This window comes from Geotrypetes seraphini, chromosome 18 (assembly GCF_902459505.1).
Source record: "Geotrypetes seraphini chromosome 18, aGeoSer1.1, whole genome shotgun sequence".
Lineage (NCBI taxonomy): Eukaryota > Metazoa > Chordata > Amphibia > Gymnophiona > Dermophiidae > Geotrypetes > Geotrypetes seraphini.
Window position 1 is genome coordinate 21,645,848 of NC_047101.1, and position 18,979 is coordinate 21,664,826.

General features: G+C 41.0%; 1 protein-coding gene across 3 annotated transcripts in view; it reads left to right on the plus strand.

The window, feature by feature from the left end:
- FAT2 (FAT atypical cadherin 2) overlaps window positions 1-18,979 on the plus strand; it is a 168,009-nt gene that overhangs the window by 125,371 nt on the left and 23,659 nt on the right. For all 3 annotated transcript variants that reach the window (XM_033927534.1, XM_033927533.1, XM_033927535.1), the window contains 7 exons: window positions 312-701; window positions 872-1,086; window positions 5,604-5,741; window positions 6,665-6,808; window positions 7,390-7,587; window positions 8,922-9,729; window positions 11,609-11,754. In XM_033927534.1, the coding sequence (XP_033783425.1) occupies window positions 312-701; window positions 872-1,086; window positions 5,604-5,741; window positions 6,665-6,808; window positions 7,390-7,587; window positions 8,922-9,729; window positions 11,609-11,754 (2,039 nt within the window). The remainder of the gene's footprint in view (window positions 1-311; window positions 702-871; window positions 1,087-5,603; window positions 5,742-6,664; window positions 6,809-7,389; window positions 7,588-8,921; window positions 9,730-11,608; window positions 11,755-18,979) is intronic.

Sequence of the window (18,979 nt, forward strand, 5' to 3'; positions counted from 1 at the left end):
AACATAACATTTTCAGTAAAGTGCAAAGTATGAAGCCATCATAGTTTTCTTCAATATGTACAACCACTGAGTCATTCTGAAATGCTATTTCATAAAAAAGTGTCAACATATAATTGCGTTTTCAATATTTTTTTATATTGTAGATGATCTATATATATATGTTCAATGACTTGTGATAGGAAGCACCAATGTCATAATGTGTATCAGTTCCTACTACTTCAGCTGTAGGTATCGATTTGTATAAATGATGACTTTAGAAGGCAAGAATACCACAGAGGTTTTCTTTGTTCACTCTTCCTTTTATCTTTTAGGGTACAATGCAGAAGTTCGATACATTCTCAGAAATTCTGCCAATGGACAGTTTTCAATTGAGGAAGCCACTGGAGTAATCTATTTGGAGAAATCCCTCCAAGAAGCAAAGCAATCAACAATTGAAATAACTGTTGGTGCCACTGATCAGGGCACCCCACACCAGTTGTCTAATGTTGCCACTGTTACTGTCTCAGTGGTGGATCTGAGTGACTACCTACCAGTTTTCTGGGGCACTGAATATGTTGTTGCAGTAATGGAGGATAAAGCAGTCGGTACCGAGGTTCTGAATTTGACTGAACTGACAAGACAGAGTGCTGAAAATGTGGAGATAAAATACAAAATTGTGAATGGAAATGAGCATGGAAAGTTCTTACTCAATGCAAGAACAGGTACAGATTATGCAGCTAAATGCAAATAGATCAAACTTGGGTGTGGTAAAATAGTTTTCACAGCTCAATGAATTGCAAGACTCTTGGCTTATGGTCAACCAAAATAAAGCTAGTTAACAGAATATTGCACGGTGTGCTCTGTTTATCATTCCTTTCCTATTTATATCCAGGTATCTTGTACGTGAATGGAAGTCTGGATTGTGACGTGTGCCATGAGTATTATCTGTCCATAGAGGGCTCAAGAGGAAGTGCTGCTTCACTCAGTGACGTCATCATGGTGGTTATCAATATCACTGACGTCAACGATCACGAGCCAAGGTTTGCCCAAGAGCACTACGTCATAGAAGTCAGTGAGGATGTGGCAGTTGGGGACGTCATTCTTACAGTAAGACATATTAGCAGGGTTTAATTCTGATTGTATATAGAGATAAAGAAGATGATGCATTGAAAATGGGAATTTCATGTAGCAGAAACTAACAGTCCTTAAAGTGTAATAAATTCATTGTCCAATCAAATGGGTACATAAAAACAAGTAATCTGACTCATGATAAGACTTAAGGGGAAGTTATTAAGGTGTATGGGGGAAATTCTATATTTGGCGCCTAAAAAATCCGCACCTCAATTTTCCAAAAACACACTTACTATCATCTGAGATACTTCCATAGAAATACTTTCAAGAAATACTAACTATGATCACATTTCATTACAAAATTATTTATTTATTTTAAATATATATATTTATACCCTTTAAACCTAAACAGTTTACATATCGTGACATACATAATTCAATAAAACAAATAAAATCAAACAAATATTAACATATAATCATCAGAAAATCACGTGATGTGCCCATCAAAAGAACAACTGCAAAGATCAGTTCCTAGAAAAATGCATCAACAAATAACTGCATTTTTAAAAGTTTTCTGAAATTACTCTTGTCATGACATTTTCGTAATTGACCGACAAGTGAATTCCACAATTTGACCCCCCCCCCCCGCACAGCAGAATTAGAGGGTGACTTTGCTCCATTGGCCCCATCAGTGAACACAAATATTTCTGCCTTTCTGGAAGACAAAATGGATAATATTCCGTTTCAAGCTACTCTTTCGGTTGATTTCTCTAGTAAAGTTGATAAATCTGCAAACTGATAGCATATTTCAAGAATAAGAGCAAGGTGTTCTGTGCACTCAATTATCTAGGAAGACCTTCTTCTCATTGAAGGCTCGTGCTTTGGCCAAGTAAATTCTCATGCAAGTGCTTAGTAATTTATCATGGGGCTCGGTATATTTTCTATGGTTCGTCACATCTGGAGAAATTTTTGGCAGATCATTAATTACACGGAGGTAACAGTTAAGGGCTCCATTAAGTAGTTAAGTCTGAGTATTTGAATGTCTCTTTTGAGACATTCTTGAATTTCTTATTTTTATTTCTTTTTATATTTTGTTGTTCTTTTCTTCTCCCGTGACATGGGCTTGATGATTTAAGACGTGAATTTTGTAAGTTACCGAAGATATTTCCTTTTGGGAATTATTTCTGCTTTGCTTATAAATATTTGGGGGGAGTGTATATCTCATAAAAACAATTTTTAAAAATGCTATTCTATAAACTGTACTTAAAGATAGGCATGGCTTATAGAATAGCGTTTACACTCGGGAACCATGCCTAACTTTAAGTGTGGTGACAATGCCGACACCTAGCGTTAGGTATGGATGCCATTATTCTATAATTATGTGCATAACTAATAGGATCTGCCAATGACCCACTCATTCCCTCACTCTTTTTTGACTCATAGAAACAGAAAAACAATGGCAGATAAAGGCCAAATGGCCCATCTAGTCTGCCCATCCACAATAACCACTATCTCTTCCTCTCTTTAAGAGATCCCGCGCTATCCCAGGCTTTCTTGAACTCAGACACAGTCTCTGTCTCCACCACCTCTTCCGGGAGACTCTTCCACCCTTTCTGTATAAAAGTATTTCCTTAGATTACTCCGGAGCCTGTCACCTCTTAACTTCATCCTATGCCCTCTCATCCCAGAGCTTCCTTTCAAATGAAAGAGACTCGACTCATGCGCATTTCCATCAAGTAGGTATTTAGACGTCTCTATCATATCTCCCCTCTCCCGCCTTTCCTCCAAAGTAAACAGATTGAGATCTTTAAGTCTGTCACCAGCAGGAAGTGCAGCTACAGGTGTCACAATCCAGAGAGCATAACCAAAGGGCACCTGGTAATTCATAAGCACATATGAGCATAAATAATATGCATAATAAAGGGAGAAAAGACCTCAGAGATCTTAATGATCAAAAACACTGCGTTAAAGTTCTTGACTTCAACTGTCTTTAAATTTTGAATTGTGTTGCTTGAAATGAACAACAACCTTCATATTTTGGGAGCTTTTCTGACTGATGACTGTATTCTGACTGGTTCCTGGTCAACTCGCTACATACAGTTTGGACAACAGTTTTGCTGGCCTAACTCTGGGCTCCTTCTAGAAAGTCACGGTAGAGGTTTTTACTGCAGGCCGGAGAGGTAAATGCTTTGACACTCATAAGAATTTTGTACTTGTCAGAGCATTTACCTCATTGGCCCACAGTAGAAAACTCTTCCTCAGCTTTGTAAAAGCCAGTGTTTATGCAGTTACTTGGCTGGTTAACAGACTAAATATCGCCACCAACCAACTGAGTTGACCTAGCCAGTTAGGGGATGGCCAGTTAGCAGGGACATTCAGTGGCATTACTCAGTTAAGTACTGCTGAATATCCAAGACAGGCTAACATAGCAGGGTTTAACTGGGCAGTGGCCTCTCCTGCCCAGTTAAACTCCTTTGAATAGTAACCCCCTTCATTACTCTGTAAATCGAATAATAAAGCGAATACCACAAGCTGTATTAATTTTGGAAAAACGACCCCAGAGGCATTATTCATCCTGGCTGGGAGTTTTGTGCCAATAAGCCAGAGCCCAAAGCCCCCGGGCCATTTACTAAATGGGCCTTCATCAGAAGCCACAGGCAGCGTGACCCCCTAGTGGTTATACCCTGAAATTATTGCTTGGGGGTTCGCCTGGTGTAAAAGCACCAAATACACACTCCAGAGGACACAGCAGGTCTTAGAGGTGTTCCAGGTTGTATAAAGAGGGATGACAGTGGGAAATTTATATGATATCGTTAGTTAATGTTTTATTGTGTTTGTCTTGTTGAAACGTGTTTAGCATTTTTAAATATGTATGCATGTCATTTTGCAAACCGCATCGTTTTTATGCGGCATATAAATTTTTTAAAAATGAAGAAACAGTAGAAAATTAAGAATTTATCACTGTAAAGTTATTCCCATCGCTTACACCTCTTACACTATATCATTTTGAACCCAGTGCCAGTAGGGGTAAGAGCAGCTGGAGATCACTTTACTGCTGTCCTAAACCCCCTAGAACCCAGGGAATTTCACCAGAAGGGGGAGACTTAGGGGAGGGTGGTGGTGGTGGGGGGGGTCTTTTGAGGGGGGGTGTTTTGGATTAGCAACCAAATGCTCCTGGGCAGTATGAACAGCATAGTTTGTGAGGTTGGTCAGAAGCTGCATTATCCATGTACTTTAGGACTGACTAACTTACAGTACGGAGGTAATACAGGGACCAGTGTAGCCACACCTGCAATAATCTAAGGTACCATAAAAGCCTTACTTTTACCACACCTTAATAACTACCTCTTTAATGTGCACTAAATAGGATCAGAATATCTATCAGTGTATGGCAGCGTCTCTCAAACTTTTTTTTTTTTTTTTTTTTTAGCTCTGGCACGTAAACAGAGCAAATGATTTCATGGCACATTATAATTTAAATTATAAAATTGCAAAAGCGACACAAATTTTAATTTGAGAGTTATTTAAAGTTCTTTAAGCTGTGTATGGATAATTGTAACAACGGCAAAACTAAAGTAGATAGAATAGAATTGCTAATCAATGCGATGGATGAGCTTGTTTTTCAGTGTAAATAAACTCAATATGTGGCTTGATAGTCGACAAGCAAATATGAATTTCATCATCCACCACCTGCAGTCGTTCTCTCTTTTTTTTTTCGATTTAATTTCTGTCAGAGCTGAAAATCCAAGTTCACAAAGATAAGAAGATCCCAATGGTAACAAAGCCTTGACTGCTTTGTTGCTCAAGCTAGGATAACTACTGCTTAAAAAATAAAAATAAAATTATTTACCATTAGTTTTCCAGGACCAATCACATCAAAGAATGATGCTTGTCTGGGCGGTTCTATCCTTACATACACAGAAGCTCATAACATTCACAGACTCTTGCATACGCAAGTTTCAAGTTTCTTAAAATATTTTTTAGACCGCTTATTCTGGTTTCTAAGTGGTTAACAATATAAAATTACATAAAAACAAATAATAAATTACATAAGAACGTATAAAAACAGGGATAATAGATAAAAGTCAAAGACGTACAGACTACACAACAATGGGATAGTAGGGAAGAACTACAATTGATATAGAAAAGGTGAGACATAAAAGGATAAGACAATAGGTTAGGTAAAAAGTAGTGTAAAATTCTGGAATCTCTCGTGGCACACCCAGAATCTCTTCGGGCCACACCACTGTGCCTTGACACACAGTTTGAGAGACACTGGTCTATGGTACAGATGTACAGAAACTTTTCTGGATTATAAATATGTATTATCGGTTTACTGTAAGCACATATTTGGGTATTTTGTGATTGAAAATCTAAGCATATATCTTCCGTTTAATGGAAAATTATTTTCTCTATATACAATGTGCATGATCTGTTACTGCGGAAATAATCGCTAAGGTAGAATGGTGAATACCAAAGTTAAATTGATGTCCCTTAATTTTTGAAATATTTGTCAGGGTTCCCTGAAGGTCTCCCTCTTCTTCCTTCTGTAGATATCAGCAGATGACAAAGATGGTCCAATGAACAATCAGATCACATACACCTTGATAGAAGGGGACCCCAATGGCCACTTTTCTATCCATCCCAAGCTTGGTGAGATTCGTGTAGTCAAACATCTGGACAGGGAGGAGGTGAGCAGTTCCCCAATACCGCACATCACAATTTTCTAAGAAATTTGGAGAGAACCAGACCACTTAAAAATATATAACAGATTTGAAGAGTAATTCCACTAAAGAGTAATTCCACTAAACTCATAAATTGGTAAACACACTACCAATATTCAATGTGAAAATGTGAAAACTCACTATCTTAGCATCTCACAACCCGTGATGGAGGAAAAGAACTCACAAGTCTGCAACCTACAGTGGCTTTGCACTAACTTGCATCACTGTTGACACAGACAATTTCATTCATTGGCCAAAAACCTCCACATCGGGTGCATTGTATAGTGTAAATCACACTGTGTACAAAATTAATACTTATACCTATGTACTATAAATTGTTCAAAATTGTGGGAATTCAATCAAACAGCACTCATTTCCATTAATCCCGGCGGAGACCCATATCACTGGCTGCTTCATCACTCCTTCCTCCGTATTTGCAGGGGTTAGAGGCAGAGCCGGACCACGAATAAGGAAATTTCACGAATAACTTTTGGGCCAACTCTGACCCACCCCCGCCTGCATCCTGGACCCCACCTGGTGGTCTAGCGGTGACATGGGGCAGGAACAATCTACCTACACTCCTGCCCCGTGCAGAGCCGTCATCAAAAATGGCTCCTGCGAGTTCCTGTTGTAGTCTCGTGAGACCACCAGAAGCCCTCATGATTTCCTATACTGGGACTGGGGGGCATAAAGGGTGTTCTACACACAGCTCTGAGAAAAACAGATTTTAGTACTTAGAGGATATGTCATGAGAATTACTGCCTGACCTTAAGTAGAGATGCTGAAGATGGAAGGCAGTGCTGGGTGCTACCATGGTGATAATTCCCAGTAGAATAAATAAGACAAAAATAGCCAGTGTGAGGGCCTGACTTTATTTATAAATATTTTAGATCTCCCACTATTCTTTGAAAGTCCGAGCTGAAGACAACGGTTATCCTGTGCTGTTCAGTGATGGAGAAGTGGATGTTCAAGTGTTAGATGTCAACGATAACCCTCCGACATTTTTTCAACTCAATAACAGCCTGGTGGTTCAGGTATTTGCAACTCTCATCCGCAAATGTATGCTCTTTTGATACTGTTCATCTCTATCTTGACATCTTCTATGGATGGTTTTCTTAACTTGTGCCATGTGATAGGACAGAACTATTTGCAATGTGCCATATAGAAAGTGACGTCAGAGGGAGAGCCGAGGTCTGTGCGGGCATAAAGTTGGAGATGCTGCTCGCGCTGGGGAAGTTAAAGAGATACGAGGGAAGGGGCGCGCACACTGCGGGATATGGGGAAGGACTGGATGGTGGAGAAGAGGATGGGGGTTCCACTGCCCCAGGTGCTTCCCACCCCCGCTATGCCACTGCTAAGGGGTCAATGTTCAAAATGGCTCCTCATCTGCTACATTGGTCGTATGGGGCCATTCTCTGATATTCAGTGGCATTTAACTGGATAATGCTGCTGAATATTCCCTCTAACCATCTAAGCAGTAACGGGGTGATCCAATGACAGAGTTGAGGTGAAGTTGGCACTTATGTGGTTACAACCCCAGAGACCTCACAGTCTACTTGTGCTCTGTGCTTCTGCTAGCAGGCTCTTTTTCCTTTTGGTTTGCTTGATCTCTCAGGAAGGGAACCCTGTTGGTACAAGCATCCTAGAACTGGTTCTGACAGACAGGGACTCTCCGGAAAATGGACCACCGTACCTGTTCCGGATCACATCAGGAAATAATGAGAAGGCTTTCCAGGTCGACCAGAATGGGCTCTTGGTAACATCTTCAGTTCTGAACAGAAAAGCAAAGGATCATTACTTGCTTCAGGTTCAGGTATGGTACCCACCTATGTGTTATGTTGCCTTAATTCTTCTATGTCCAGTAAATATAAGATCAATTGTGTTCAGTTTCTAGACTTAGAAACATAAGGTAGCACTGACTTGGGGCGCACTGTTCTTGCGGAGATGAAACGCAGTTCAAAACAATGACAAGTCCAACAAGAGAAGGCCCTCTGTGGTGGACATTACAACCTCAGAGACTGCATCCTTGAGAGGAAACATTCTCAGGGCTATCCACCTAGTCCTGGGGGAAGAGGAGGGAATCTATTATTGGAATAGTTCTCCTTCTGGGACTGGCCCAGCCTTTATGGCTCTACTTTCATGGGGACTCTTGGTAGACCCAGCCTAGGAGTAACTGTGTTCTCCCTCAAAACTTAAGGATGGGCCACCCTCAATGGTGTCTATTGAAAAGAAATTTCCATTTGTCCACTGGCGCAAATGCTCCGTACAAGTTTTGCATACAATATGAGGAGACCATGGCTTCCCTTGATTTCCAAACTTGACACCAAAATAACCTACATATGCTCTTTTTACAAACTTAGAAATAGGTTTCCTACTTGCTTTCAGTGTGTACTCCCCACAAATACAGCATAATACGTCGTGATGATTCATGCAGCTGTGTCTTGAAGTAGCCATAACCTCTACGGCGTTCAATCTGCAAAAATGAAATGATATGAGTGAGAATATACATACATCTCCTATACGATCATAACTATTATACAGTTAAGTTACTTACCTTTTACAGTTCATTGTTTTGGATATAAAACTACAGTTGGACATATGTAAACACTCTCACTATATCTGCTAACTTGTTGCAAAAACACAAACCAGGTATCAGAAGACAAAGTTGAAAAACCCGTTAGAATTTAAATCTATATGCAACTGTTTTAAACAAATCAGGTTGAGAAACCTTTGCAATACAAATTTATGTAGTCTAAGGAAACCATGTTTACCATCTAAATTTTATGCACAAAATTATGTAATATAAAAGAACAAAGGCGATTATGTCATTTCTGTTTTATATTTTTATGCCAGTGTGCATTATAGGAAAGAAAGTAGACAAATAGCTGTGAAACAAAAGTCATTATACACCATAAAATGTGGGTAAATTTAAATACATAAATTTCCCATTCAAAAAAAGAAAGCTTGTTATGACATCCCGATTCTGCAGAAGAGATCTTTTAAATAACGGTAAAAAAATTAATAAAATCAACCATATCCAATGCAATTTTCTGAATCAGGCCCTAATAATCCCAGGAACAGGTCAAATGAGGCCAGTGTAGTCTTCTAAACCCTTGGTGAATGTGTACTATTTTGATCTCTCACTAGGTTTCAGACAGCGGTATCCCTCCTCTTTCTTCCTTTGCGTTTGTCAACATACAAGTCATTGAAAGAAGTCAGTATCCTCCTTCAGCCCTTCCCCTGGAAATCTTCATATCAACAAATGAGAGAGTATTCCAAGGTGGTGTCCTTGGGAAAATCCATGCCACTGACCGAGACCCACATGACACCTTGCTCTATAACCTCATTTCAGAGCAACCGGAAGAAGCTCATTTCTCAGTCGGCAACTTAGATGGCAAGATTCTTGCTAGCAAGGGACTCCCTTGTGGTGACTATGCTCTGAATTTGTCCATTAGCGACCAGACGTTCACCACTTTCACAAGTGTCCAAGTCCATGTGTGGTGCTTCAGTCAAGGTCTACTGGAGAGATCACTTGTGCTACGTTTCAGCCAAATTTCTCCGGAGGAATTTATTGGAGATCACTGGCGCAGCTTGCAAAGGTTTCTGGGAAATATCTTGAACACAAACCGCCAGCAGATCCACATGGGCAGTCTTCAGCGTGTAGAGGCCTCCAGTTCCATGGATCTACTTCTAGTTGTTGGAGACTCTGATGGGCCAGTTCATAAGCCACACCTCATAGCAGATAAAATTTCCGCATCAGCCCATGAGTTGGAGCAATCAGTTGGTTTACAACTTAAAAAGATAATTTACCTGCCTTGTCATGGGACAAATTGTGCCAAACGCATTTGCAAGGAGAATGTTCAACTGGATCCAGATGTATTGTTCACCTATAGCACAGCAAGGCTCAGTGTTATCACGCCACAGCATGCCTTGGAGCAAACATGTTCTTGCAATGGTAAGAATTTCTATCATTAATACTGTAAAGCATCCAGTTCTATGTTAGACAATCAAGTCACGTGAACGACTAAACATTCTTCAGTTTTCATACTATTCAATGTTATACAGCACGTGAATTTCAATTTATTAAGGACACCTTTTCCAATAGGGTGTTAAGCCTTTAAAATGCAGTTAGCACATAAGAACAGGATACCACAGGAATGTGTTAGATTTGGTTATCTTTTACCTGTTTGACCAAAAACCAAAAGAGGTGGGATGAGTATCCAGATAACCTTTATTGTCAAAATTTTGATCAGTATATGCATGAATGTTCACCAATAGCTCCCGATATACACCCTCATAAGAACGCACTAACTGAAAAGAAAAGAATAACTAATAACTTTAATAACCATTTTTTAAATACCACAATACCACAAGCAACTCAGAGCGGTTTACAGAGGAAGAGACTGTATACAGACAGCGATGTTACAAAAAAGACTATCAAATTACATTAGCATGTTACGATTAGTCAAATTTATCTGGAAGATTTTAAAGATACATCAAGGCAGGAATGGAGTCAGAGAAATTGATCAAAAAGATAGGTTTTAATTGACTTCCTGAAAGTTTGATAAGGAGGTGCATTTGAATAACGTAAAAGATATGCTCTGTTACAAGAGAGAATATTTCAGTAACTTCAGCAGCAAAGCTGCTCAGTGCAAGCCACGTTTCAGAGACCACCTCCGACTGGGATTGCTTCAGTGACATCATAAAATTGTCTCTCATTGTTATTTTTTAACGATACTTCTCCCTCCGGATTCGCGGGGGATAGGGGCAGAGCCGGACCGCGAATGGTGAAATATCGCGAATATCTTCTGGTCCGGCTGTGACCCGCCTCCCTCCCACCTTCCCCTCGGCATCCCGGCCTTACCTAGGGGTCTAGCGAGCTTTCGGGGCAGGAGTCATTTCCTATTGGCGATCTACACGGGGCAGGAGCGTAGGAAAATCGCTCCTGCCCCGAAAGCCCGCTAGACCACCAGGTAAGGCCGGGATGCCGGGGGGAAGGCTAAACTATGGGTTTTTTTTCTTTTTTTCCCCCTCCCCCAAAAATCATGAATATGTGAAATCGCGATTGCCGAAACCGCGAATGGGGAGAGGGAAGTGTATATTATTAACTATCCCCCTCTTTTACTAAGGCGCTAGCCATTTGAGCACGCACTAAACACTTAACGTGTCCATTATATTCTATAAACGTGTTAGCGTTTAGCGCGTGCTAAAGAGGGGGTATGTTTGACTATGTTCTCTCCTATATGAAATAACTGAAGCATACAGTATGACATAATTGTACATACAGTGTGTGTTTGTGTATATATTATATATACAGCATATATATAGTAATTCCTGTAGATGGCCAGCCTCTTATTAATTTGGAAATCACATTGAACTGCTATTGGGGTATATTAGCAACTCATAAATATTTACGTAAAGTAATATAGATAATGTAATATAATATATATATATATATATATATATATATGGAAATATGTGGGTTGAATGGGACAAAATGGAACAGAATGGGCCACTAGGGTCATGAATGGGCCACTAGGGTAATGAATGGGCCACTAGGGTCATGGTCCTAGTGGTCATGGGCCACTAGGGTTGTGGTCCTACCAATTTTCTGCCCCACATAGCATCAGCAAACAGAGAGATGGGAAGGTAGGAACAGAATTCAGTTTGCTTGGCCCTTCCAAACAAAGAGATGTTCCACTAGACCAGGATTATGCAAATTTCTCCTCAGGGTCTCCTGGGAATATCATATATTCCTTATTTTTCATGACAATTGCCCATGTTTTCTTCGTTTATCACTTGGAAAGCAGTTATTTTCTATTTTGCTTCCTCAGGGACAGCTGTAAAGTTTGACGGACACAGTTTTATGCGGTACCATAAGGAAAGTGCGAAAGACTGGGTGGTAGGGTTCCTCCTGAGAACTCACCAGTCACATGCTGTTCTTGTCTCTATTAATGGGACAACACCTGGTCTGCTAGAGGTAGGTTTGATTTCACTTCATTCTTTTACATCAGTGTCAAGTTTCAAGTTTATTATAAAATTTGATTAATCGCCTATTCCAAATTCTAAGCGATGAACAAATCGATAAAATTACAAAGTTAGAGGAAACAAACATAACTAACAAAAAGACTAAATCTACGAAACATAATAAAAACCAACTTTGCAAACTTAATAAAACACAAAGAAAGAATAGGAAAGAAATACAATCTGATTAATAAAAAGAAAGACAATTAAGGTCAAAAACAATAGGAAGGGGAAGGAGAAAAACTCTCAAAAAATATAAAGATAAAATGAGAGTCATAAGCAATTCATTTAGTCATTGAATGCATCTTTAAAAAGAAAGCCCTTGAGTTTGCTCTTAAATTTTTCCAAATTTTTTTCTTCTCTTAAGTAAATTGGAAGGGAATTCCATGTTTGAGGAGCTGTAACGGAAAAGATGGATTGCCGTCGTGTGTTAAGAATTTTAAGGGAGGGAATGACTCTCTGGCCGGTGGCACACTAAATCCAGTGGCCCGGCAGGAAGGCACCCAGAAGTGCGCGGACTTTGACGCAACGATGTCACACGCATGCATGACATCATCGTGTAGGCGTCCGCGCATGGAGGCCCATCTGGCTGCGACCTGCTTCAGTAGAGATGTAGGGAGAGGAGGAGAGACGCCGGCCAGGAAGAGAGTCATCTGCACCAGCTGACTTCCTACAGGGAGTGCCTCACACATCCTGTAGGCAGTCAGCTGACGTGGACGACTCTCCTCCTCGTCAGTGTGTCGCAACACACCTGAAATCTCAGGAGACACACTGGTGTGTGGCGGCACACAGTTTGCAATGCACTTTTTACATCCTTTCCCCTATTTTTTTTGTAGACAGCCTGCACAAACCCCCAAGGTCTTGAGGAAACTCTCATAGAAGAAAGTCCTTCAAGGCTGCTTTTAGGCTGATAAGTGTAGTAATATACCTCATCTCAGCTGATTTTATAAGACAGGAGACTCTAACCTGGTGCAGATGACTCTCCTCCTGGCCGGCGTCTCTCCTCCTCTCCCTGCACCTCTACCATCAAGCAGCTTTATGGGGCAAAGATCTAGAACAACTGATCTCACCCACCACTTACGAGGTATTCAGGAAGTGCCTCAAAACTCACCTGTTCCTAAAGTATCTAGATAGCTGACCCGTTTCCCCTCTACAATGGTTCTCCCGCCCTATCCCCCTCTTGTTCTCCCATCCCTTAAGTTCTCTCAACTTGTACTTCATTATTCTTTTGTAAACCGCATAGAACTTAACGGTACTGTGGTATATAAACTGTTATTATTATTATTATTATTATTATTAATCCAAGCGTCACGAGAATGGCCCAACAATTTTTAGTTTTAACTTATCAGCTAAAAAATAATTTACAAATGTTGAGATCGCCTAGATGCTTTGTTGCCTTCTAGGACAATGTATCTTAACGAGGCTGGCCAGTATTTTGTCTGCCTCAGTGGCTGCACCTTAGAAACAACCCCCTTCCCCTCCCCCAATAATATGCTGCCCGGCAGAGATTATTGGCTAATGCTATGTTAACGGACTTTAAAATGTCAATAAAAGAGGACAGACTTTTCCAGGGTTATTAAAATTTGGCGTTACCCAATACTTGTTTGGGGTTTTTTTTGTATAATATCTTGACAACTCAGGGCCAGGTCCAGAGTTAGGGGTGAGCAACCAGTGTAATTGTCCTGAGGCCCCATGTTACAGAGTCCATCTGCCTGAAGTTGAAGGACTAAAAGCTTGCAAACTGGCTTTCTGGTCCCCTCCCCAGTGTCTGCCCTGGACTTCATTATGCCTAACACCTCCCCCCCCCCCTGCTTGGGGCAGGTATATAAGTGGCCATTCGTACTAGAGAATGACACGGTGACAAAATTCATCACCGTTCCCGTCCCCGCGGATAACTGCGGGAAACCATCTTCATGTCATTCTTTAAGGAGAGAGGGAAGAATCAGAGTATAATTGGGCACAACCACTGACCCTCAAGCTTTGCTTTGAAGAATGCTGGTGTAGAAGGACCGAGGTTGAAACAGACACTCTCTGGTATCCAGAGCAGATATTGTGATGTCATAATGCCTCATTCCACCAGTGCCTAAGAGCCAATCACATCAGTGATGTCACAATGGCTTCGTTATCCTTGGCTCACATAAGAATCAGAGTATGAACGGCCACAACCACTGACCCGCAAGCTTTGCTTTGAAGAATGCTGGTGTAGAAGGACTGAGGTTGAAACAGACACTACAGAATGACAGTCTCTGGTATCCAGAGCAGATATTGTGATGTCATAATGCCTCATTCCACCAGTGCCTAAGAGCCAATCACATCAGTGATGTCACAATGGCTTCATTATCCTTGGCTCACATAAGAATCAGAGTATGAATGGCCACAACCACTGACCCGCAAGCTTTGCTTTGAAGAATGCTGGTGTAGAAGGACTGAGGTTGAAATAGACACTAGAAAATGACGTGGGATTATTTCCCGCGGTTATCCACGGGGACAGGAACGGTGATGAATTTTATCACCATGTTATTCTCTAATTCGTACATGTAAAATGCTATTTTATGTCGACAAATGCCTTATAAAATTAGCTGCTAAAAGGGCAGTTTTCAAAACTAAACCTTTACCAGCAGTTCTGGCACCAGTTCTCAAAGAGAGAGTGTATACATATTTCCTTTTGGAAATTTTCCTAGAAGAATGCCCCCACCGAGATTTGAACCTGCTTTTCTGCAAAATACTGTTTCTCACAAAAACAACGCATGTACTGTAGCTCTGAAAATGCAAAACTGCAGATAATAATAATAATAATAACTTTATTCTTGTATACTGCATTACCATGGAAGTTCTATGCGGTTAACATATGAAGAGACTGTACATTTACAGCGAAGTTACAATTTCGTTAATGTTACATTTACAATTTTAGATGATACATATTCGGTCAGGTTACCTTTACATTCTGGACAATAAATATACGGTGAAGTTATTTTGGCAGCTGGGTTATATGTTCGGAGTGGTTACATTTGCTATAAGCTCGATACAGCGGCGTTATAAATGTCGGTATTACAGGAGGCGGTAAGGGTCTAGGGGAAAGAGGTCAGAAGGGGGGAGGAGGAGGGAGGATAAATCAGAGGAATTTGTCAAAAAGTAGGTTTTAGTTAGCTTCCTGAATGTTTGATAGTGGGGGGGAATTGGAGATGAGAGTAGAGAGGCATTTGTTCCATTTGCCCGCTTGGAATGCTAGTGATCGGTCAAGGAATTTTTTGTAGAGGCAGCCCTTCAGATGTTGTCGTATCCCCTAACTTAACCATTGCAACGAGCCCCAAAAACGTGGGTAAAAGATGGAGCCTCGTGCAATAAGGCGCAACATTTACCTGCAAGGATATTACAAAAGTCTTCTCGTACCTGCTAAACGGCCATTTACATTGAAAATTGGCTTTTTGGCTTTTAGAAATTGCACTCTAGGCACATTTCTACAACTCCTAGGTTTTCTAATTGTGCTATATAGCATTTTTGTTCATTATGAGTTGACATTAACAAAATCCATGTGAACTTGACAGGCCTTTTGTAAGCAAGGTTCCAGGGAACCCTATAACTGAACAGTTGGTTCCTGACAAGTTTCTAAGGCGAAAGTCCATTTGTGATAAGTTACAATAGACCTCACATATTATAGTGCAAAGTGATTTAAGAACATAAGAACATAAGAAGTTGCCTCCGCTGAGGCAGACCCTAGGTCCATCCTGCTCAGCAGTCCGCTCCCGTGGCGGCCCATCAGGCCCATTGCCTGAGCAATGGTCTATACCTATCTATACCCCTCAATCCCTTTTTCTTCTAGGAATCTATCCAAACCTTCTTTGAAACCATTTAATGTTTCTTGTCTACAACAGCCTCTGGAAGCGCGTTCCACGTATCCACCACCCTCTGAGTGAAAAAGAACTTCCTAGCGTTTGTTCTAAACCTGTCCTCTTTCAATTTCTCCGAGTGCCCCCTTGTACTTGTGGCGCCCCTTAATTTGAAAAATCTGCCCCTGTCTACTTTTTCTATGCCCTTCAGGATCTTGAAGGTTTCTATCATGTCTCCTCTAAGTCTTCGCTTCTCCAGGGAGAAAAGTCCCAACTGCTTCAATCTTTCGGTATATGTGAGATTTTCCATTCCCTTTATCAGTCTAGTTGCTCTTCTTTGTACTCCCTCAAGTACCGCCATGTCTTTCTTGAGGTACGGTGACCAGTACTGGACGCAGTACTCCAGATGCGGCCGCACCATTGCACGATACAGCGGCATGATAACTTCTTTCGTCCTGGTTGTAATACCCTTCTTAATTTCACAAAAGTGTACTTTGCATACAAATAGCACAGAGGCCTGGTTCAATTAATGGTGTCAATGTTAGACGACACTAGGCACCCTAATCGTGAAATCACTTTGCACTATAATATGTGAGGTCTATTGTAACTTATCACAAATGGACTTTCGCCTTAGAAACTTGTCATGAACCAATTGTTCAGTTATAGGGTTCCCTGGAACCTTGCTTACAAAAGGCCTGCCAGGTTCACATGGATTTTGTTAATGTCAACTCATAATGAACAAAAATGCTATATAGCACAATTAGAAAACCTAGGAGTTGTAGAAATGTGCCTAGAGTGCAATTAGTGACACCTAATGCAAAATTCACACGTAACTTAATTGGTTTTTAATTGGCTAAATGATGTGGTAATTGACCACAACATTAAAAACTGATTTAAAAACAATTATTTTTATTACTAATTAACACACACCCCCCTTTTACAAAACCGTAGCAGATTTTTGCGCCGGCCAAGGCGGTCCCCAAACTGTTTTAAGTCAGTTTGGGGACTGGCACCTACCTACCTGCTATCTCATTTCGTGCTATATAACCCCGTGAGGATAACAAGGAATTGTAACCTATTTGCTTACCCAAAGATTTTAGGCTGTTAAACTTAGGTCCTATTTAGACAGGATGCTTGCAATTCAAGCAAGAAAAACAACAGTCCTGGTCGAGTAACTATATCAGCGGAGCCATGCTGTCCTATGGCGCTTTCAGAAAAGAAATTAAGACATTATTATTTGATAAATTTATCTCCTAATCTGTGCTTTTATCTTTAACATACCGTATTTGCCGGCGTATAAGACGACTGGGCGTATAAGACGACCCCCCAACTTTTACAGTTAAAATATAGGGTTTGTTATATACTCGCCATATAAGACGACCCCTTCTTCCGCACACCTGCACAACAAATAAAACTTAAAAGAACATCAGAATTTATTTCAACAATTTTAATTAATTCACTAAAGCTGAATAGAACAATAAACCCATGGGAGCTGCCATGCTATTTGTTTTCTAAACTGTTAACCAAACTGAAACTGTCAATGATAGAAGGAAGATAACACATAGAGGGAGAGAGCAAGTGCCGGGCAAGTCCCTAGCAAGTTTGCTGGCATGACAGTTTCCCTTTAAAAGCCTTCAAAAGCCTCCTGTTCGCCCCCGCAACTTCCTTAAGGGCTAGACTCCACACACGGCCGCATGTGCGAGAGACGTAGTAAAGAGAAAAGGGGTGGGGCCAGAGCGCCGCTGCTTCCCGCTGCGCAGGATGAAGGAGCTGGCACCCTTGTCACACTGATGTCCCGCCATGGCCCCGCTGATGTCCCGGCAGGTTTACTAGTACCGTAAGCACCGTAAGGAGGTAAGGAAGGAGATGTTAGGGCATGTAAAGTAAGGGCATGTAAACAGTACCCGGCGTATAAGACGACCCCCGACTTTGGGGAGGATTTTAAGGTACTGAAAAGTCGTCTTATACGCCGGCAAATATGGTAATTAATTTTACTCCATCAATTTTATATTTTGAATGTCTTTTTTAATACAACAGGCTGTATTCCTTTTCTTATTATATTGTATTTCACAGATTGTCCAGTTTTCCTCTTTTGTGGAAACCGCCTTAGAATTCTTTTGATTAAGGCGGTATAGAAAAATAAAGTTATGTTTTGTTATGCAACATCTCCGACGCTCATAGAATTCCTATGAGCTGTTACCACCGTGGCCGGCGCTAAAAACCTTGCTATGGTTTTGTAAAAGCGGGGGTGGGGTAAAGGTTGCATGCGGATATCAGCGCAATGCTTAAGTCAAGGCTCCTATGATGCAAATTTATGCAAAACAGCTCATTTATACCCCCCCTCCCCAAAAATGAATTCATAAAAAAAGCTTTGTGGGTCCATCTTAAAGGGGGGGAGGGGTTTCTTCACATCCCAGAAAGGAAAAGTTGTCTTTCTTATGTGATGTTAGAAATGGAAGATTAAGGGCTCCTTTTCCAAAGCCGCGGTTTAACGCGCCTAATAGCTCGCGCTAATTTGTCAGCCGCGCTAGCCGCTACTGCCTCCTCTTGAGCAGGCGGTAGTTTTTCGGCTAGCGCAGGGGTTTGCGCGTGCTAAAAAATGTGCGCGCGATAAAGGCGCTAATGCGGCTTCGTAAAAGGAGCCCTAAGTGATTTGTCTAAGAGGACAAGCAGCCACATTGGGATTTAAATTAGGCTTCCCTGGTTTTCAGCTTGCTGCTCCATTTAGCACAGGGGTGTCCAATGTCGGTCCTCGAGGGCCGCAGTCCAGTCGGGTTTTCAAGATTTCCCCAATGAATATTCATGAGCTCTATTTGCATGCACTGCTTTCATTGTATGCTAATAGATCTCATGCATATTCATTGGGGAAATCCTGAAAACCCGACTGGATTGCGGCCCTCGCGGACCGACATTGGACACCCCTGATTTAGCAATCTGAGCCTTAGCAGCAGTACCATGAGACTACCACTAGAGATCTAAAGTCACCATTTTTTAAGAGGAAGGCCCCTGGGTAGGAGCAAGTTGGGAATGTTCCTTCTTAAGAACCCTTAGGTCAGTGGTCTCCAACTCAAACCCTTTGCAGGGCCACATTTTGGATTTGTAGGTAGTTGAAGGGCCTCAGAAAAAATAGTTAATGTCTTATTAAAGAAATGACAATTTTGCATGAGGTGAAACTCTTTATAGTTTATAAATCTTTCCTTTTGGCTACATCTTAATAATAATATTGTCATTTATAGCTAAAGAGACATGTCATCAAGAAACGGTTTTATTTTACTTTTGTGATTATGATAATCATACCGAGGGCCTCAAAATAGTACCTGGCGGGCCACATGTGGCCCCTGGGCAGCGAGTTTG